This window comes from Ranitomeya imitator, chromosome 7, assembly GCF_032444005.1.
Source record: "Ranitomeya imitator isolate aRanImi1 chromosome 7, aRanImi1.pri, whole genome shotgun sequence".
NCBI classification, from domain to species: Eukaryota; Metazoa; Chordata; class Amphibia; order Anura; family Dendrobatidae; genus Ranitomeya; species Ranitomeya imitator.
Genome location: NC_091288.1, coordinates 206,148,735 through 206,171,032, shown reverse-complemented (window position 1 = coordinate 206,171,032; position 22,298 = coordinate 206,148,735). Strand labels below are relative to the sequence as shown.

The following is a 22,298-nucleotide window of genomic DNA, read 5'->3' as shown; positions in this document are numbered from 1 at the left end:
ACTAGGGTCGGAATGAATTTAGGGGTCTGTTTGGAGTCAGAATAAGTTTCAGGGTCTAATCTGAAGTCCGAATGAATGCAGTGGTCTGATATGGGGGTCTACATCAATTTAGGGTTTGATCAAGGGTATGACTGGGCGTAGGGGGTCTATATTATGGCCTGAATGAGTTTAGGGGTCTGATTTAGAGCATGTATAAATGTAGGAGTCTGATTTGGGGTGTGAATCACTTTAGAGGTTCAATCTAGGGTCTCTATGAATGTAGGGGTCTGAATGACTTAAGGGGTCTCATGTAGTGTCAGAAGGAGTCTAGGGGTCTGATCTGACGTCTGAATGAATGTAGTGGTCTGATTTGGGGTGTAGTTTAGGGGGTTGATGTAAGTTCTGAATTAATTTAGGAGACTGATTTGGGGGGTCCGATCTAGGGTCTGACTGAATATAGGGGTCTGAATTAAGTTCTGGTCTGGTGTCACCATAAGGACCACTGACCTGAGACTGTGACCGCACGAAGGTCCAAGCTGAACACCTCCAGTCAGATGTTGTTTTGGTAGAGGGGCTGAAAATGGGTTAAATAGTAAAGTAACCCGTCCTGTCCAGGGCCCATGGTCACACACAGCTGCTGATCATTTGATGGGCCACTGCTATTCATTTTAGTCATTTTTAGCCGTTGGGAAACCATGTTTTAACCCCTTTAAGACATTGCACCTTGCACCATTTTTAATTGGACTTTCCATAAAGCGCCTTTCTGTCTCCTTTGCATCATTTCAGTGCATGTTCTGTCCCTGTCACTTGCCCCCGCCGTCTGACCCCGGGTCCCCCCTCTGATGGGGGGGGGGGCATTTCTGACAGACGCAGGCTGCTGGCGGCGCGGCTACTTTTGTTTGTGGGCGTATCCCAGCTGGCTGAAGGGGGCGTGGCGCGGCTATGCAGATGAGGGGGGCGTGCCCAGGTGACGCTTGGCTGAGCAGCTGTGTGCAGAGCGGCGGTGAGAGGAGCGCAGTGCGCCGGGGAGAGCGGAGACACCGCGCAGCCTCCAGCAGCACCGAGCAGCGGCCACACACAGCACCGAGCACCGGAGCGGCATGGCTGACCCTGCGGGTGGCGACGAGGGCGAAGACATCACCGTCCGCTTCGCCAGGAAGGGCGCCCTCCGCCAGAAGAACGTCCATGAGGTCAAGGACCACAAGTTCACCGCGCGCTTCTTCAAGCAGCCGACATTCTGCAGCCACTGCACCGACTTCATCTGGTGAGGGGGGAGGGGGAGCCGATCACCACCGACCACCACCGATCTGCTGCTGCCTATATGGCTATTGCTGCTCTTTGTGCCATTATTAACCCCTTCATTGTCACATCTTATTTGTATCACCCCCTCCCCCCCCCCCCCCCCCAATATCAATGATTGCCCTGATTATTGGTTATTGATCGCTCCCAGTGCATCCCATAATATTGCACCAATCCACAGGAGATCAGCAAGTTTAGGTTGTGGGACATATAGGGGGTAGATATCGTGCATCCTATAAGAGGGGGCGATGTATGTGGCAGGTAGATCAATATTATTATTATTTTTTTAATCAGATGTGTCAATTTAAAAAAATGAAGTTGGTCCAATTGGTATGAGATCATCGCCTATATGGGGTTTCCGGTGTAACGTTTTGATAATTAGAGAGGGGGAAGCAACGCGCCGCTGATCAGGGGCATCTGAGACCGGATTTAAAGGGCCAGCGTAGATGCGATGCAAAAAAAATTGGTTCTGAATCTCCTTTGCAGCCGCCACTGATCTTCCTATTATTGATCGCTGCCTGATATTGCGCCAATCCTGATGTGATCAGTAAGTGTACGTTGGCATTGGGGGGGATAAGCGGATTGGAAAAACCGATAATGTTCGGTTTTGTATCAGTTTCCGTGATAATATTGTGACGTGGATGTAGCAGAGCTGGTTTTGTCGTAATCTGCAGCATTAACCTGCTCGCATTGTCACTATGACGGATTCGGCTCTGCTACATCTGCACGCACTCCCCTCTTCCCGGACGCCCATTGTGGTGATATTAGAGGCCAAGCGGTTATTTATCGGCATGTGATTATGTGCCGTTACCGGTGTTAGTGCGCAGCAGTCACAGTGTGCTGGGGGGCTACACGGGCGCGCACCAGGGGGATCCTGCGGACGGCTGCGTTAGTGACAATTGCGCTTTCCTGGGATATTGTATTCCTATACACTGTATGTTGGGGGGGATCCCAGGAGCCCCTCGTCTCCCCTCCTGTAGGGTCGGAGAAGCTGCAGTGCAGGGGACAGCTCTGTAGATGGAAGTGAATGGAGCGGCATCCCTGGTTGGGGGTATGGGGGGGTTATATAGGGACTCGCCTGCATCCCTGGTTGGGGGTATGGGGGGTTATATAGGGACTCGCCTGCATCCATGGTTGGGGGTATGGGGGGTTATATAGGGACTCGCCTGCATCCCTGGTTGGGGGTATGGGGGGGGGTTATATAGGGACTCGCCTGCATCCCTGGTTGGGGTGTGTGGGGGGGTTATATAGGGACTCGCCTGCATCCCTGGTTGGGGGTATGGGGGGTTATATAGGGACTCGCCTGCATCCCTGGTTGGGGGTATGGGGGGTTATATAGGGACTCGCCTGCATCCCTGGTTGGGGGTATGGGGGGGGGTTATATAGGGACTCGCCTGCATCCCTGGTTGGGGGTATGGGGGGTTATATAGGGACTCGCCTGCATCCCTGGTTGGGGGTATGGGGGGTTATATAGGGACTCGCCTGCATCCCTGGTTGGGGGTATGGGGGGTTATATAGGGACTCGCCTGCATCCCTGGTTGGGGGTATGGGGGGGGTTATATAGGGACTCGCCTGCATCCCTGGTTGGGGGTATGGGGGGTTATATAGGGACTCGCCTGCATCCCTGGTTGGGGGTATGGGGGGTTATATAGGGACTCGCCTGCATCCCTGGTTGGGGGGTGTGGGGGGGTTATATAGGGACTCGCCTGCATCCCTGGTTGGGGGTATGGGGGGGGGTTATATAGGGACTCGCCTGCATCCCTGGTTGGGGGTATGGGGGGGTTATATAGGGACTCGCCTGCATCCCTGGTTGGGGGTATGGGGGGGGGGTTATATAGGGACTCGCCTGCATCCCTGGTTGGGGGTATGGGGGGGTTATATAGGGACTCGCCTGCATCCCTGGTTGGGGGTATGGGGGCGGTTATATAGGGACTCGCCTGCATCCCTGGTTGGGGGTATGGGGGGGGCGGTTATATAGGGACTTGCCTGCATCCCTGGTTGGGGGTATGGGGGCGGTTATATAGGGATTTGCCTGCATCCCTGGTTGGGGGTATGGGGGGGTTATATAGGGACTCGCCTGCATCCCTGGTTGGGGGTATGGGGGGGCGGTTATATAGGGACTCGCCTGCATCCCTGGTTGGGGGCATGGGGGGGTTATATAGGGACTCGCCTGCATCCCTGGTTGGGGGTATGGGGGGGCGGTTATATAGGGACTCGCCTGCATCCCTGGTTGGGGGTGTGGGGGGGCAATTATATAGGGACTCGCCTGCATCCCTGGTTGGGGGTATGGGGGGGCGGTTATATAGGGACTCGCCTGCATCCCTGGGGTATGGGGGGGTTATATAGGGACTCGCCTGCATCCCTGGTTGGGGGTGTGGGGGGGCAGTTATATAGGGACTCTCCTGCATCCCTGGTTGGGGGTATGGGGGCGGTTATATAGGGACTTGCCTGCATCCCTGGTTGGGGGTATGGGGGGGTTATATAGGGACTCGCCTGCATCCCTGGTTGGGGGTATGGGGGGGGCGGTTATATAGGGACTCGCCTGCATCCCTGGTTGGGGGCATGGGGGGGTTATATAGGGACTCGCCTGCATCCCTGGTTGGGGGTATGGGGGGGCGGTTATATAGGGACTCGCCTGCATCCCTGGTTGGGGGTATGGGGGGGTTATATAGGGACTCGCCTGCATCCCTGGTTGGGGGTGTGGGGGGGCAGTTATATAGGGACTCTCCTGCATCCCTGGTTGGGGGTATGGGGGGGTTATATAGGGACTCGCCTGCATCCCTGGTTGGGGGTGTGGGGGGGCAGTTATATAGGGACTCGCCTGCATCCCTGGTTGGGGATATGGGGGGGTTATATAGGGACTCGCCTGCATCCCTGGTTGGGGGTGTGGGGGGGCAGTTATATAGGGACTCGCCTGCATCCCTGGTTGGGGGGTTATATAGGGACTCTCCTGCATCCCTGGTTGGGGGTGTGGGGGGGCAGTTATATAGGGACTCTCCTGCATCCCTGGTTGGGGGTATGGGGGGGTTATATAGGGACTCGCCTGCATCCCTGGTTGGGGGTATGGGGGGGTTATATAGGGACTCGCCTGCATCCCTGGTTGGGGGTATGGGGGGGTTATATAGGGACTCGCCTGCATCCCTGGTTGGGGGTGTGGGGGGGCAGTTATATAGGGACTCTCCTGCATCCCTGGTTGGGGGTATGGGGGGGCGGTTATATAGGGACTCGCCTGCATCCCTGGTTGGGGGTGTGGGGGGGCAGTTATATAGGGACTCGCCTGCATCCCTGGTTGGGGGGTTATATAGGGACTCGCCTGCATCCCTGGTTGGGGGTGTGGGGGGGCAGTTATATAGGGACTCTCCTGCATCCCTAGTTGGGGGTATGGGGGGGTTATATAGGGACTCGCCTGCATCCCTGGTTGGGGGTATGGGGGGGTTATATAGGGACTCGCCTGCATCCCTGGTTGGGGGTATGGGGGGGTTATATAGGGACTCGCCTGCATCCCTGGTTGGGGGTGTGGGGGGGCAGTTATATAGGGACTCTCCTGCATCCCTGGTTGGGGGTATGGGGGGGCGGTTATATAGGGACTCGCCTGCATCCCTGGTTGGGGGTATGGGGGGCGGTTATATAGGGACTCGCGGCTTATAATGAATGAAACCTGCCCGCCGAAAATCCAATGGGTTCAAAACTTTTGAAAATGGTTTAATTTTTTTAATCCCCATCTTAGTGGAGGGGCGAGCGGCTGGACTAGGTGCACGACAAGTCGGTGGGGGCGCTTCAAATCCCATTAGCTCCAGTTCCCGCCAGAACCCGGGGTTTGCCCATTGGATCTTGTTGCCAACGCGGTTCATCCAGTGCCAGCAGCCAATTGCAGATGTCACCGCCACTGCCAGCGATTGTCCGCCGGCGCATCCACTGACTGTAAGGTGCATATACGATGCCTCCGAGATGACAATTCTGCAGCATCTTTCCTTACAGATCCGCATTGATGATCCCTCTGTTATTCCTCCTGGAAATACCTGAATGCATGAAACACATCTGGACTTTTCCCTGTCTCCTTACACGCTGACCCTAACAGAAAGTTCCACCTTATTGATCAGGGGCTACATCCAGGGGTCTGTATATTTCCAGGCGGAATAAAAGAGGGACTTCAAGTCTTACAAAAAGATGCCCCAAAATTGTCAGTTCATGGGGAAGTGTTAAAAAAAAAAGCTTTGGTAGTGCCAACTTTCATCCTAGCACACCATAAATGGGGTCCCTGCTCTCATTCTGGGGGGGCTGGAGCCATCTTTCTATTTGATTAGCACTTTCCTCCTACATCACCTGTAATGCTGATTTTTGCTGGGGGTGTCGGGACCCTGGGATATCACTGATCACCCCAGGCTTCATGTATTAGCACTTTTACCGTAGCTGGGGACCCCGCGGTTGGATACCCCTTCATTGCATGTGTAGGAAACCCCTTTTTAAGCTAAATCTTTTTCATTGCAGCCTCAGCCTGGCCCAATCCAGTAATCTCGGGGCGCGTCGGATATTGGGGTATATTATGGAGTTGCTACATATGCAGTTTCCCTATACACGGAGTCTCGTATCTTCTCTGTATAGATCACATGAGGCAATCGTTGCAGTCAGACCACAGCCTGATCTTCAGATAGCGGCTTCCTCTCGGGGGGCATTGGGAGTTTTTTTTTTTTTTTTTGGTCTGTGTGTTCCGCACCCTCTTCAGCAGATTCGGGGGGAAACCATAGTCCGTACAGGAGGCGGCTGCTGCACCTGTCTGCTCGCTTCCTGCCCAGCGCTTCTTGCTGCAGCGTACGCTGCGCCCCTTATTGCTCGCTGTGACAATGCTGCCTGTCTGCAGTGCGGGGATCTGTATGATAATATTCTGCAGGACTGCGAAGAATTGGCATTAGGGAAAATAAAGGTCTTAAGATGGGAAGGTGGCAGCGTGCCCTCGATGCTGCGGTGGTCCTGATCTGTGCATTTACTAAAGGCTACCAATGCCAGTAGGCTGCTCGGTACTGCACAGCCGGCGTCCTATGCCTAAAATCCAAAATTTTTATTGCATATTTTGCAATTGTTGTTGCATTGAGTGCAGAGTGTGAGCGACTGCTAGTCCTCCTCTTCGTTGGGTTCTCATGGAGCCATAGCCAAAAGATTGGCAGGACCCACGTTCAGCGGTCACATCGGCACCCTCCTCCTATCTACTGGCGCCTCTTCGGTTTAGTAGGTCCGACGTCCTTGTAGCAGCATGAACACGTATGGCGTCGCATCGTGGGTGTTAGCGGGTCACAGGGCGCAGGTCCAGAAGCCACAGACGACCGCCATTCTTTTTGCTCCTCTCCGGTGGTCAAGCATGGGCAGCACCATTCCATTCTCATGATCGCTGGGAATGCCAGCAAACCTGATGATTAATAGGGGCTGTCCCATTAAATACATTTATCACAACGTAATAAGCAAGTTCAGCGATACCCCCCCCCCCCAAAAAAAATAAATAAAATAAAATAAAAAAAAGATCTATGAATGTGAGCCAATTTGATAAAGAAAAAAAAAATGCAACGAAAATAAAATGGAGTCTGGACCAGAATAGGGGTCTTGTGTCCAGTGGAGAGCAGGAGACACAAGACTGGAGGATTGGATGGAGCTGCTGCTGCGCTTCTTGTAGCGGTGGTCTGTGATCTGATCTGTTTTTAGTCAGTGACGCGACTCATCCCGGGCGCAGAGTTGCGGCCAGGGGAGACGTCCTTCTATTCTGTTGATTGAAGGGGTTTGCAGCATTGGTACCCCCTCTGATTATGACTTTCATAGCCAGAATACCCCTTTCTTTTATACTTACCAGGTTTTTGGCGGCCCGTTATTGAGGGCCGTATTGCCGCAATCTTCATGGTCTGCCGCAATAATGGACCTAAAAAAAACTTTCGGATTGCCGTTTTTCGGGTTTCCAATACTATGGAAATGGTATTGGGGGGGAAAAAAAGACGGCGTTCCGCAAAACTGGAAGTCACGGTGCACCGCAAAAACATACTTCCGTTGTTCTTGCAGCCCCATTGATTTTCAGCAGGCTCGATCCTTTTTCTACGGCCGTAAATACCGCCCTCATGGCCATATGGCGCACGGCACTCCGTGGATTTATTGCGGCCCGTTTTCACGGAATCTATTGGGGCCGCAAAAACGGGATGCAAAACCATGGTAAACGTAAAAGAAGCCAATGGAAATGGACTCATGTTGCATTACGCAGGAAACTCTCCTGGGAGTATGTGACTCTCCTGTAGGGGGCGCTGTTCCTGTTATGGGATTGTGCTGCTAGGCTGTTGCGTGTCACTGTGTGTACATTTATGTGCAAACATGAGCTGCAGACATGTTACTGTACCTGACTGTTAATGCCGCACTGTGGTGTAATCCGATCTCTGTCTGTTCTTGTCTTGCAGGGGTTTCGGGAAGCAGGGATTCCAGTGTCAAGGTTAGTCCTGTCCTCCATCATCCTTGCTAGGAGTGGAGGAGAATATTCCCTTCTACAGCGCTGCTGTGCTATGATTTATTGACATCTTCCTGTAGAGTACAGCAGCGTCTCTGCTGCGGAGGAATCTCCCGCTGCTTGTAATTATGTAACCGATAATGATGGTTCAAAGCCTCTCAAAACCGGTGTACACTTGTGTGCCGAACCGTGTACAGCATCGGAATGTGTCGCGTATTGCCGCGTCGGAATGTGGCGCGTATTGCGGCGTCGGAATGTGGCGCGTAGTCTGGTGTCAGAATGTGGCGCGTATTGTGGCGTCGGAATGTGGCGCGTAGTGTGGTGTCAGAATGTGGCGTCTAGTAGAGCATCGGAATGTGGCGCGTAGTAGTGTCGGAATGTGGCATAGTGTAGGGCCGGAATGTGGCGCATAGTGCGGCGTCAGAATGGCTCATACTGTGGGGTCGGAATGTGGCGTCTAGTAGAGCATCGGAATGTGGCACATAGTAGTGTCGTAATGTGGCATAGTGTAGGACCGGAATGTGGCTCGTATTGCGGCGTCGGAATGTGGCGCGTAGTGTGGTGTCAGAATGTGGCGTCTAGTAGAGCATCGGAATGTGGCGCGTAGTAGTGTCGGAATGTGGCATAGTGTAGGGCCGGATTGTGGCGCGTAGTGGAGCATCGGAATGTGGCACGTAGTGTGGCGTCGCAATGTGGCTCGTAGTGTGGCGTCGCAATGTGGCTCGTATTGCGGCGTCGGAATGTGGCTCGTAGTGTGGCGTCTAGTAGAGCAGTGGAATGTGGCGAGTAGTAGTGTCGGAATGTGGCATAGTGTAGGGCCGGATTGTGGCGCGTAGTACAGCGTCAGAATGTGGCGCATAGTGGAGCATCGGAATGTGGCATGTGGGTGGCGTCGGAATGTGGTGCGCAGTGCGGTGTCTGAATGTGGCGTCTAGTAGAGCATCGCAATGTGACACGTAGTAGTGTCGGAATGTGGCATAGTGTAGGGCCGGATTGTGGCGCATAGTGGAGCGTCGGAAAGTGGCATGTGGGTGGCGGCGAAATGGAGTGCGGCGTCGGAATGTGGCGTGTAGTGCAGCGTCGGAATGTGGTGCGGCGTCAGAATGTAGTGCGGTGTAGGAATGTGGGGCGTAGTGGAGCGTCGGCATGTGGTGTGTAGTGCGGTGTAGGAATGTGGCACATGGTGCAGCGTCGGAATGAGGCGTGTAGTGCGGCGTCAGAATGTGGCACGTAGTGCGGTGTAGGAATGTGGAGCGTCGGCATGTGGTGTGTAGTGCGGCGTCGGAATATGGCGCGTAGTGTACCACAGCCCCCAGGGATGTCGCACACATTCAGTTTGCAATTGAAGTGATTTACGGAGTAGGAACGTGGCCGCCACTTGCTGGATTATAATCTGGCTGGATACAGGAGATCGCTGCGCCCGTTGTGATCCAGTTTCCCCGCTGGTGAGGGGGACAGAGATCCTGGTTCTCTGGTAACTGGGAATCATTCCCCTGACATCTCGCATCGTGGTTAAACATTGAGCAATGGATTATATGGATGCAGCAACTGAAACAGATGGTGTCATGTGACCACAAAATTAGGAGTTTCAAGAAATTAAGTAACTTCAGAAAACCCCTTTAAAGGGTCATTTCCCATCTTCATAGAGGGGTATTATCAGAAAGGGCAGGTAAATGAAAGCAATTTTGCAATTTGCTGCTTAGTAAAGTTTTCAGCCGTTCTTGAGATATGAACACTTTTGTTTACAGCTCGTTGCCTTGGAGACCGACCACTGAAGCAAGACGGCCGAACATGCACCGTGCTTACAATCTCATAACTATAATAAGCGATTTCTTAGAGCTGGACGGGATTGTTGGAGCGCGCTGTTACATCCTAATCCCGGCCAGTGCTTGGAAGCAAGATGGCAGCGGTGGTCGGTCTCCTAGGCAACGAGCTGTAAACAATAGAAAGGTGTTCCTATCTCAAGAATGGCTGTAAATTTCAAGAAGGAGTAAATTGCAAAAGTGCTTGTTTGTAAGAGCTCTGTCCGACAATACTCATTTATAAGGATGGAAAATGCTAAATCCTACTCCTTTCTTATATCTTCTGGCCTTCTTCACCTGAGGGTTTTATCTCCCATTTACATGGGACTTGCCCCTTTATAATATGGGTGGCGGGGATGAGGAAATGGAGCAATGTTTTTGACCTGAGCCCTGCTGCATTCCTGCTAGTGCTGGGGGGGTGATGAGCGCTTTCATGTCACTGTCTCTTTTAGGAATGTGGTTTTAACCCCTGCCTGTCGCGGGGGATCATATGTTCTCAGCCTTAGATTTATTTTGGTCCTCCTGGTTGTGCATACTACTTGTGATGTGGAGATTATGTAATACAGTATATCAGGATTATAGCCGCACATATACAGTAAAATGCCTTAAATTCGTGTCTAGTGGTGCCGGATTATCATGTATTCTGGATTATTGGGTCGCCATCGAAAAATGTATCTAAAAGGAATTGTATGGCGCAGAATAGGGAAATGCTCTAATTTTGCAAATAACTCAAAAGTCCGACCAATGGATGGGAATAAAAGCTGCCGATCACTGATTATTATTTACATCTCCTGTGACCTAAATATAATTGTCGGCAGCACGTTCCTTCTTTGCACCAGGAGATGTGCTGCCGACAATTATATTTAGGCTACGGGAGATGTAAACTGCCAATAATCAGTGATGATCGGCAGCTTTTATTACCATCCATTAGTCAGACTTGAGTTATTTGCAAAATTGGACAATATGGAAATAATATTGCGATCATATAAACTACCGCTAAAGCCGAAAACGCTGTCGGGGTCGACCGCCAGCTGTCGGGGTCGACCGCCAGCTGTCGGGGTCGACCGCCAGCTGTCGGGGTCGACCGCCAGCTGTCGGGGTCGACCGCCAGCTGTCGGGGTCGACCGCCAGCTGTCGGGGTCGACCGCCAGCTGTCGGGGTCGACCGCCAGCTGTCGGGGTCGACCGCCAGCTGTCGGGGTCGACCGCCAGCTGTCGGGGTCGACCGCCAGCTGTCGGGGTCGACCGCCAGCTGTCGGGGTCGACCGCCAGCTGGACCAGCCCTGGTTCTTGGCAGAGATCTTCTGGTGTTGACCCATCTTTATCAGTAATCAGGGAGGGTGTGGGGTGTGGTTCGCGGGCTGCAGTCACTTCGTCATTGTGTACTGTGAACGTCCAGGCGGCCATCGCGATAAGACGTGCGGCTGATAACGGCACAGCTTTTTACAGATTGTCAGATGGATTCAACATGCCACAAATATTCGTTCAAAAGGAAGTGACCGTCCTCGTCATGAGATACAGAGGAATAACTCCACGGCACAGAGGCTAATGATCAGTGTGGCTCAGATCTCCTCCTATTTTTAAAGGAAATGTTCAGACTTAAAGGGGTTGTCCACTTCTGGACAGCCCCTTCTTAAATACGCTAAATTAAAAAAAAAAAAAAAAAAAAAACCTCATGGACCAGTGTTGTTCTTGCAATGAAAATTCAGAGACTCGAGGCAGTCATGTGATATTATGTCTTGCGACCGCTGCAACTGATCAGTGGTTGCTGATTGGCTGCAGCCTTCACGCTTTTATCAGGTGGAATGTAACCATGTTGCATGAGTATTGGCGCCTACAGCCAGAAATGTGAAGGTTGCAGCCAATCGACTGTTGATTGGCTGTAGCGGTTACTTGGAAAAATAAAATCACGTGACTCCCAAGCTACAAAGCACCAACATAGGTGGAACGATGAGAAGTTGTATAGTGTTATCTTGGCACTATGTGATTGTGGTATGTGGGTCGTATTGTCTTGTCACTATATGATGGTATTATGTCGGCTGAATTGTCTTGGCAGTATATGGTGGTATCATGTGGAGTTTGATGCTACAGTATATTTGCAGCATATGTTGCTTGTATTCGGCAGTATTATCTTGGTACTTATTTGGTTGTGTATAGTGATGAGCGACCGTGCTGGGATAAGGTGTTAACTGAGCATGCTCGGGTGCTAACAGAGTGTCTTCGGCGTGCTCGAATAATATGTTTGTGTCCCCGTGGCTGCATGTCTCGTGGCCTTTCGATAGCCTCAACACACGGAGTCGCGGGGTCTCTAACATATTATACGAACACGCCGAAGACACTCGTTTAGCACCTAAGCATGCTCAGATAACACCTTATCCCAGCACGTTCGCTCATCACTAGTTGTTATTTGGGTTGTATGCACAGAATTACCTTGACACTGTATGGCAGTATTTTGAGGTTTTTCCGACCGTATTATTTTGGCAATATATATGGAAGAGGATTTTTTTTGGTAGTGTGCAACAGAATTATTACCTTGACATTATATGGTGGCATTGTGTGGGATGTGCATGTCTGCATTATTATGGTAGTATTATGTGGGCTGAAATTATGAGGAAAACTTCAAAAAAAAAAAAAAAATAGGGAGCGGAGAATTCCTTATTTTGTGAGTCATTTTCTATAAAACTGGTCCTCCTTGCAGCTAATAAATGCCAGACCCCCATACCCTGCTGTGTCCCCCCACCGTCGTCATATTACACAATCGTTTCCACCTCACAGATAATCGGGTGGCGTCGGAATGACTGATCCTGGGGAGGATGGAGACTGGGGACCTAAATGTCCGTGTGACTGATAGCAGCACAATTCGGTGGAAAAAGCGAGTGATGCAAGAGGAGAACAGTTACCAAGACAAGGGGAGATAAAGGCCTAAAAACAACTTCAAGGAGATCCGTATCTGACTGCGGGAGGAAAGTAGAAGCCAAAAATCTGACCATGCAGAGAATGGCGGCCATATAGACACCGATCCGTCAAGGGTGTGTAGAGATAGAAGTGGTCGTACCGCCTGAGACTATGAAGGCCTTGAATGCAGATTTGGAAGTGATTGGAGTGTAACTGCAAGATTAATAAGAATTTTTTTATTTTTATTTTTTTTAATATAAATATGGGAAATATTAGATTTCGACGTTACTAATTTTGGAAGGTCTCAGGCCTAATCTGTGGGATTACCTGACACGTGTACAGTTTCCCTGCAGCACCGCCACTGGCTAAGTGAAGCATTGCAACGTGTCCATAGATATCAATGTGATGCACGGCCATGTTGGGTCCTCCAGTAAGAAACGCTCTTTGAACTCTGGCTAATTACTGGAGAAAAAAAAATCACTGATGGATTCTAAAATTGATTTAAGGATTCTTTTGAAGTTACCCCTAAAGTAGAAAGCGTACATTACATCACAAATTGTGATACTATTAGCGTCCCTTTTTATTTTGTGAGTCTTTTCTCATCCGTCGGTGGAAAACACGACCTCCCTGTCCGTGATAACAAGGCGCACACTGCGAGGTATCAGTATGTGAAGTCGCCCATTTCCTTCCCCCAGGGTGTCCTCATCTCGGAAGTTAAGGAGATAAGCGACCGAGACTGTAAAAAATGTATAAAGCTCCTGTAACGTATATGCCGAGAGATCCTGCTTACCTGCTATCTGCCTTGTTCATCAGTGGTTGATTCATTTGTCTTTTAACAGCCCTTTTTTTTTTTTTTACGCTTCATTTACATGGTGTAAATTTTTTAGCAATCACGATCCTTCCCCTTATACATAGAAAAGGGAAGTTTCACAATGGAGGCGGCCATCTTGGTGGCCTACTCAAAAAAACAAAAAAAAAACAAAAACAAACAAACACTTGTTCCCATCAACTGTCCAATTATAAAAATATAATAATAAAAAAAAATTATATTTAGCATAAACTTTGCCAAATTAATTTTCCCCACCCCTTTAAGGACGGCCCCAGAAATCTCATACTTTGTGTAAATTGTCCATTGAGGACAACATGGCTGAATCTATGGCACCTTAATGTGTAAAGTAATGATGGGATGTGGTTTCTCGGCCTGATGGGGGTTGTCCATAATGGACATTTTCTTGAGAAGCCCTTCATTAACCCTTAGAAGGTAACTATGTTTTTTTTTTGGCCTACTTTAAAGACCTGTCAACACTCCTGATGTCTGTTTTTAATATATGCTTGTATGCCCCCACAACATATAATATAAATTCCAGAGATTCATCGCTGTATGGTGACGTTCCTTCTGGGATTGTAATAAAAATAATTGCAACCTCCTTGTCATTGGAGTTGGACAGTGTCGGGACACACAAGGGGAAGAGAGGGGCCCAGTGGTAAATGAATACTTTTCCAGGAGGAATAACAGAGTAATACCACAGTGTAGATGTAGAAATTAGAATTTTATTTCTTTTTTTGTTTGTTTTTTTTGGTTTTCCTGCTGCTGGTTTTGCTGCAGAAAAAAAGCGCTGAAAGAAGAAAAAAAAAGTGCCATTTACATGAAATTCTCATCGCATGTTGGTGACAACCCATCCAATCCACACAGGCAAAGAAATCAAACGTAGATGTCCATGGAAAGTTATGACACCAGCTAAAATCTATGGGTAATTAGAAGGCAATCCTGCCACTTAGTGAAAAATATCAGGTGTCACACAAGAAACATCTCATGATGGGTAAATCCAGTGAGCTGTCTAAAGACCTTTGCAGCCTTATTGTTGCAAAACATACTGATGTAAGAATTTCTAAACTACTGAAGGTTACAGTGAGCACTATAAGGGCCAGAAACCGGTAGTGAAAAGAATATTGCTTCACCATAAACCGGCCCCGACCTGGTTCTCCAAGCAAGATTTCAGACGAAGGAGTGAAAACAATTATCAGAGATTTCAAAGAGCCAAGAAAGACCTGGAATCAGCAGGTACAATGGCTTCAAAGAAAAACATAAGTAATGCACGCAACCTCCATGGCCTGTATGCATGCTCACCACACAACCTACCTCCATGACTTGTGTGCATGCTCATCATGCAAGACTCCATTACTGAACAAAAAGCATGTTCAAGCGCTTCTACAGTTTTCTCGACAACTTTTAGACAAGCCTGTGAAATACTGGGAGAAAATAGTCTGGTCAGATGAGACCAAAATTGAACTCCTTTAGATGCCAAAATAACCACCATGTTTGGAGGCCAAAAAGCACTGCATATCACTCCAAAACATCATACCAACAGTGATATTTGGAGGTCAGAACATCATGGTGTGAGACTGTACTTCAGCATATGGCACTGTCAAGCTACATATGATTGAAGGAAGGATAAATGGACAAATGTACTGAGACATTCTTGATTAAAAATCTGCTGCCATCTACCAGGATCATGAAGATGAAAAACAAAGATGGACACTTCCGCATGACAATAATCCAAAACACACAGCAAAGGAAACTCTCAACTGGTTTCAGAGAGAGAAAATAAATACAGCTGCTTGATTGGCCGAGCCGATCAGCGGACCTGAATCCAAAAGAAAACGTGTGGACGGAACAAAAGATCAGAGATCATAGAAGGAGCCCATGGGACCTTCAGGATGTGAAGAGTGTTTGTGTGGAAGAATGGACCAAAATCACACCTGAGCAATGCCGGCGACTAGTTTCTCCATACAAGAGACGTCTTGAAGCTTAATCACCAACAAAGGCTTTTGTACGAAGTATTAATTACATGTCATTAAGTGTGTTCAATACTCTTTCCCTGTCACTTAATTTCCTGTTATTAAACATAATGTAATTTTCTGTTCATCTATGGTTTGATTCTTTTGCCTTTGTGGATTGGATGGGTCATTATCGATGTCTCGTGAGAATTTCATGACAAGAGCACCTTTAGAAACATTATAGTATCTCATACTATTGAAACAATGACCAAGTAAGGGATTGACAAGGCTGTTAGGTGGATTGACAACTGTCTCAATGATCGTACTAAAGGAGTGGTGATAAATGGTTGCACATCCAATTGGAAGAGTGTTTCAAGGGGAGTACCACATTCTCTGTCCTGGTTCCAGTGTTGTTCAACATTTTAATAAATTATCTAGATAAGGGAACTGAAGGTAAACTAATCATAATTTCAGACTATGCAAAGCTAGGAGGAATAGCTAACACTAGAGAAGACAGAGAAAGGATTCGGAAGGATCTAGATAAGCTTGAACAAAGGGCAGCGACTAATAGAATGGTATTAAACAGAGAGAAATGCAAGATTCTACATCTAGGCAAGAATAACGAAAATGACATCTACAGAAAGGAAGGAATAGAACTAAGCAACAGCACGTGTGAAAAAGGCTTGGGTATACTAATAGATCACAGACTGCACAGGAGTCAACAGTGTGATGCAGCAGCAAAAAAGGCAAACACAATTCTAGGATGTACTAAGAGAAGCACAGAGTCTAGGTCACGTGAAGTAATTATCCCCCTCTACTCCTCCTTGGTCAGACCTCATCTGGAATACTTTGTCCAGTTCTGGGCACCACATTGAAAAACTGGAGCAAGTTCACAGAAGAGCTGCCAGGATGGTGAGCAGACTGCAAAGCATGTCCTACAAGGAACTGATAAAGGACCTGGGAATGTTTAGCTTGCAAAAAAAAAAGCTAAGAGGAGACTTGGTAGCTGTCTACAAATATCTGAAGGGCTGTCGCAGTGTAGAAGGATCATCCTTATTCTCATTTGCACATGGAAACATGAGAAGCAATGGGATGAAACTGAAAAGGAGAAGATACTGATTAGATAATAGAAAACAAACTTTGACAGTGAGGGTGATTAATGAGTGGAGCAGACTGTCACGAGAGGTGGTGAGTTCTCCATCAATGGAAGTCTTCACACAGAGGCAGGACAGACATCTGTCTGAGATGGGTTAGTGAATCTTGCATTGAGCAGGGGGTTGGACATGATGACCCTGGAGGTCTCTTCCAACTCTAACATTCTAGGATTCTATGATATATTTTTTTTCCCCCAGATGACTAGTATTTACTAAAGCAGCAGAGCAGACGGCTCCTCTTTTAAAGGGATCTGCCCTTGTGACAGGTTCACTTTACTCGCCTTATTAGTGCAAAGCAAGCACACAAAATGTATGAAGACAATAATGTCACGTCTAGCTTACGTGTCCAGACCGGTGACGAATGTTTCTGTATGTTCTATAATAGAATGTGCCGCCGCTCTGCCGATCTCTGCGTTCAGCGGGCTAAGTCAGGTAGACAAGGAAAGTAATTTGCCCTAGGTGGTAATTGGCTGCACACATGACTGAGCGGCACGGCGCGCGTTCTGCCGTCTGCGCAGGTTTCTGCTTGCGGATAAATTGGACGAAATAACAAAAAAGAAAAACAAGATGGATATATTTTCTGAAATTCACATAAAAATTGCAGCATCCTGGGAACAGATTTTATGTTGTAGCTGGGATGTCAGTTATGGGGTCTGCATTTACTGGAAGGGACCCAAAAGGAATTGCATATGGCTCCTTTATTCATATATGCTAATGAGGTGCTCAGTGCATCCTGGGCGTGGCCGATCAGTTCAGTGCACCTTCCCACCTGCTTGATTTCCTCCGGCTGATAGTTGAGGGTCCTTTATGGGGGGACACCCTGTGTAATTACCTATTCCCACTGGGTTTTCTAAAGCAGTCAACCCCTTTTTAAGCTTTGTTTACATCCAACCCGGATGCCCCTTTAATTTGGCCTCCATTGCTCAGAAGCAGGCGCTGCTGCTAATCGCTGTTATTGGTCCGTTTATTGAAAGGGGGATTAACTTGTGGTGTAATTATATAACTACGTGTGATGCTGGGAAGAGAATCAATAGCTCTCGGGCCGGTTACACTCCTGCTGCAAGTTTCCCTTTGGAGATTATTCTTTGCTTAAGATGCTGGAATCGCTGCCATAGGAAAGAATGAATAAATGGCTGCCAAGGGGAATGAATGAATAAATGGCTGCAGGGGGGAATGAATAAATGGCTGCCGAGAGGAATCAATGATTGAATGGCTGCTGAGAGGAATGAATGAATGAATGTCTGCCAGGAGGAATTAATGATTGAATGGCTGCCAGAGGAATGAATAAATGGCTGCCGGGAGGAATGAATGAATGGCTGTTGGGAGGAATGAATGGCTCCAGAGAGGAATGAATGAATAAATGGCTGCCGGGAAGAATGAATGGCTGCCAGAGGAATGAATAAATGGCTGCCACCATGTAGCTACCCCTTTCCGCTCTTCGTGTAGTAAGGTGGTCTCCTGGAGAGTCTTCTCAAGATTACTCCTCCATTGTCTTGTCTTTGTGTTGACTGCTCTTCTCATCTCTGGGGTACATCACTGTTTCTTGGTGTTGCACCACCCAGATCTCAATTTTTATTTTTTTTCACCACGCTCCATGACCAGGCCTTCGTTGTTCCTGGCTAGGCCTTCATCCAGCCTGGCTACATGTGTAGGTCCCTGGCTAGGCCTTCACCCTCTCTGGCTGGGCCTTTGTCTGCCCTGGCTACGGGTGCGGCGCTAAGGGTGGGGCTCCCTTGCTGGGCCTTTGTCCGCCCTGACTACTTGTGCGGCCCCCTGGCTGGACCGTTATCCTCCCTGACTACTTGTGCGGCCGCGTGGCTGGGTGTTGTGAATTCCCTCTGGTGGTTATGAGTGGTAGTGCTGCGGTAGTTGGATCGCAGCATTTATCAGGTGTATCTATTTTTTGCAATTTGGGCTGGGCTATATAGCCTTGCTTGATCCTTTAGTCGGTGCCAGTTGTCCATTGTTTTTGGAGGATTCACATGCCTTCTGGTCTCTCCTGTTGCTGTGCTTTTCTTCAAAGATAAGTCCTGGCTTTGTTTTTGCTGTCCACCTGCTGTGGACCTTATAGTTCAGTGCATTTTCATGTTTTTGTCTTGTCCAGCTTAGTCTGTGAAGGATTTTTTGCAGCCTAGCTATTTCTCTGGAGATGCAGATATACCCTCCATGTCTTTAGTCAGATGTGGTGTTTTGTATTTTCTGTGGTGGATATTTTCTAGTGTTTTAATACTGACCGCATAGTACTCTGTTCTATTCTTTCTTTTTAGCTAGTATGGCCTCCTATGCTAAATCCTGATTTCATTTCTGCGTATGTTATTTCCCTCTCCTCTCACAGTCAATATTTGTGGGGGGCTGTCTATCCTTTGGGGATTTTCTCTGAGGCAAGATAGGTTTCCTGTTTCTGTCTTTAGGGGTAGTTAGTTCTTAGGCTGTGTCGAGGGGTCTTGGGAGTGTTGGGTACCCCCCACGGCTACTTCTAGTTGCGCTGTTAAGTTCAGGGTTTGCGGTCAGTACAGGTTTCACCTTCTCCAGAGTACGTCTCATGCTGCTCCAAGGCAACCAGATCATAACAGCTGGGCCTTTGTCCGCCCTGACTACTTGTGCAGCCCCCTGGCTGGGCCTTTGTCCGCCCTGACTACTTGTGCGGCCCCCTGGCTGGGCCTTTGTCCGCCCTGACTACTTGTGCGGCCCCCTGGCTGGGCCTTTGTCTGCCCTGGCTACTTGTGCGGCTCCCTGGCTGGGCCTTTGTCCGCCCTGACTACTTGTGCAGCCCCCTGGCTGGGCCTTTGTCCGCCCTGACTACTGGCGCGGCTCCCTGGCTGGGCCTTTGTCCGCCCTGACTACTTGTGCGTCTCCCTGGCTGGGCCTTTGTCCGCCCTGACTACTTGTGCGGCTCCCTGGCTGGGCCTTTGTCCGCCCTGACTACTTGCGCGGCTCCCTGGCTGGGCCTTTGTCCGCCCTGACTACTTGTGCGTCTCCCTGGCTGGGCCTTTGTCCGCCCTGACTACTTGTGCGTCTCCCTGGCTGGGCCTTTGTCCGCCCTGGCTATGGGTGCGGGTCCCTGGCTGGGCCTTTCTCCGCCCTTTCCACAGGTTGTCTGGTATTGCAGTTTTGTTCCTTTCTGGGTTTCATCGGCCCATTAGGGTTGTTCATGTTGTTTGGCAATTTTACTTTTGTCTTCTGTGTGGAGGAATTTTTACCATCCAAAGGATATTTCTCGACCCTCTGTCAACTCTTCCTGGCACTTTGGTTTGCACGTTGTCAGTCCTGGTCCTCTGAGGCCGGTCTTTATCTTTACAGCCTGCACTCGGCCCTGCGAGGCGAGCCATGTCCTTACAGTCAGAGTAAGCACCGCTGCTGCCCAAGATGCCAGCCGTAGAGACGAAGCCTGCCCTAGTCCTGCTGCTGCAGAGGACCAGACCGGATGCTTTTCGGGCAGATAACCAGGGAAGCGATGATCTTCCATCATCTAAGCCCGTAACATAAGTCCTGGCACCCGACGCTCGTGCTCCGCAAGCCGAGATCCCGAAGCATGGAGAGCGATCGAAGAATCACATTGCAGCCCGCGCTCCAAATGACACAAAATCAAAGCCGAGCGCGGCCGTAAGCAGAGTCAGTCCTCAGCATCCATCATGGCGGCGGTCAATAACGCTGCAGCTTTCCCTCCTCCTCCTGGCGTTGGGCGCACAGCCACCGGTAAAAGCTGGATCTGATAATCGCACTTCCAGATTGTCAATATTCCTGGAGCGTAATGTTCACATGCAGCAAAAAACAGCGCCCCCCACTGTCCATGGTCTGGTACAGCAGCTCGGCTTCATTTAAGTAAATGGGGCATAGCTGCAATACTACACAGGACCTGTAGACAGGTGTGGCGCTGTTCTTGTACAAAAAGTCCTGATCACAGCTCCAAGGTTCTTTAAGAGCGAGCGCTGGTGCACTGTAACAACCCTGCATCTGTGTGAGCTAGTATAAGATTTATACTGCAAAGGAAGGAGTATCCTCTTGAACATTTTTTTTTTTTTTTGTGTTTCTGCATGCTCTCATTTCCATGCCTCTTCCTCTTTCCCATACAATGTGCGGACTGTCCTGGATTTTTTTTTCTCCTGCTAATTTGGCTGCAGCTAAAGCCAAACCCATCATCTGTCTCAGCAGGAAGCGGAACTTGGGCTTTACTTTGAATACTTTTAGATGAAAAGTGACGTGTTAAAGGGCAATTGCTTCAAAGATCCGCTCCTATCGCTGCCGCATATAGTGTGTGTGCATGTATATATGTTTTTATGATTCTGCAGAGAAAAAAAGACATTTTGTATTGCACTGTATGGCGGTGTTATATAGGCACCTTTATGGCGGTATTATTTTGACTTTGTATACGCCTTTTTATTTAAGGTCTGTATGCCGACAGATGTGAAAACTACTGTACATGGTATTAATTTGGAACATTTGTGGCAGTATTATTTAGTCTGTATATAGCACTAGAGCGGTGTATGGACGCTGTATGGCAGTGATATTTGACACCTTTTATGGCCATATTATTTACACTTTCTTTTGGACAGTGTTGATAAATGAAAGCCATAGGTCTGTGTTATTTTGGCACGTTTGTAGCAGTATTATGTATTCTCTCTAGCATTTCAGCGCTGGTGATTGCACTGTATAGCGGTGATATTTATTATTTATTTATATGGCACCATTGCTTCCATGGTGCTGTACATATTTGCCACCTGTTTAGCACTTTTATTTGGGTGCTGTATAGTTCTATCTAAACACTTCATGGCACCTTTATGGCAGCATTGTTTAGCCTTTGTGTAGCACTTTTATTGGGTATAGTTTTGGAGTATATGAAAACTATGGCGGTATTGTTTTAGCCCTACCTGGATATTCTAGCACTTTAAGCTCCGACTGATGTTACAACAGAACTGTATACCGTACCTTCGTTTACAGTGATATTTGCCAACTGTACATCTTTTATTTGATCACTGTATGGTTGTACCTAAATAATAAATGACATGTATGTTAATGGCGGTATTATTTAGGCTTTGTATATATATATTTTTTTGTCTGTCATATGGATACTGTATGGCAATGCTTTTTTTTTTGGTGAACTTTATGGGTAAGTTCATATGTTGTGTATTTATGGATTTTTTTTTAATTGCAATTATCTGTGAAAATTGCACTTTTATTTAAGCACTGTATGGCGGTATATACTGTATGGCACTGAAATGTGCAACATTTATGGCAGTATTTTTACGTTTTGTTAAGCAATGTATTTGGGCACAGTATGATGGTATATGTGTTATTCCGCCATCTTATATGGCAGTACGATTTGGGGTTCCAATATCCCCTTTTATTTGGGCCCAGTAAGGCGGTTTAAGGAAACTATTTGTAATTTTTATGGCAGTATTATTTAAGCTTAGCATTGCACTTTTATAGTTGAGCACTGTATGGTGGTATATAGACACTATATGGCACTGTTTTATAGGTAGAATTCTGGCGGCACTATATTTAGCAGAATCACACAGAAGCTATATACTATAGTATGGCACTATTACGTGGCACTTACACTTTTATTTAAAAAATGTGACTGAATAGCCTGAACGTGCCCCATGTGATGTTTCTTTAATGGCTGCAGTTATTCCCACCATTCAGTCTAATCCATGTACTCACCTGTGGTTTTTCATTTTCCCTACATTTACTGGGTCCCTCTCTCCTCAGCATGAGGTGGCGGTGCTATAGGCTGGATGTCCACATTTACAGCTGAGCTGTGTACGTGGAATATGATTCCTCTCCTCATCTGCAGTAACACTGAGCACTACAGTGCGGTCATACAGTATTTATGGGGCAACAGTCTGTAATTAGTCTTGTCTCGTATGAGTCTTTCGTCAGCTCTTTTCCAGGGTTTCCAAATCCATTTTATTCATAGAGG

The 22,298-nt window shown here is 48.3% G+C and overlaps 1 protein-coding gene across 3 annotated transcripts in view; it reads left to right on the top strand.

Moving 5' to 3' along the window:
- The first annotated feature begins 948 nt into the window (after positions 1 to 948).
- Positions 949 to 22,298, top strand: part of PRKCB (protein kinase C beta) — a 133,824-nt gene continuing 112,474 nt past the window's right edge. For 2 of the 3 annotated variants that reach the window (XR_011314727.1, XM_069734540.1), the window contains exons 1-2: positions 979 to 1,243; positions 7,704 to 7,735. Coding sequence is in view for 2 of the 3 variants with exons in the window: in XM_069734540.1 (XP_069590641.1) it covers positions 1,080 to 1,243; positions 7,704 to 7,735 (196 nt within the window). In the remaining variant the exon portion in view is untranslated. Of the gene's footprint in view, positions 1,244 to 7,703; positions 7,736 to 22,298 lie in introns of all 3 variants that reach the window. The other variant, XM_069734541.1, reaches the window with a different exon arrangement.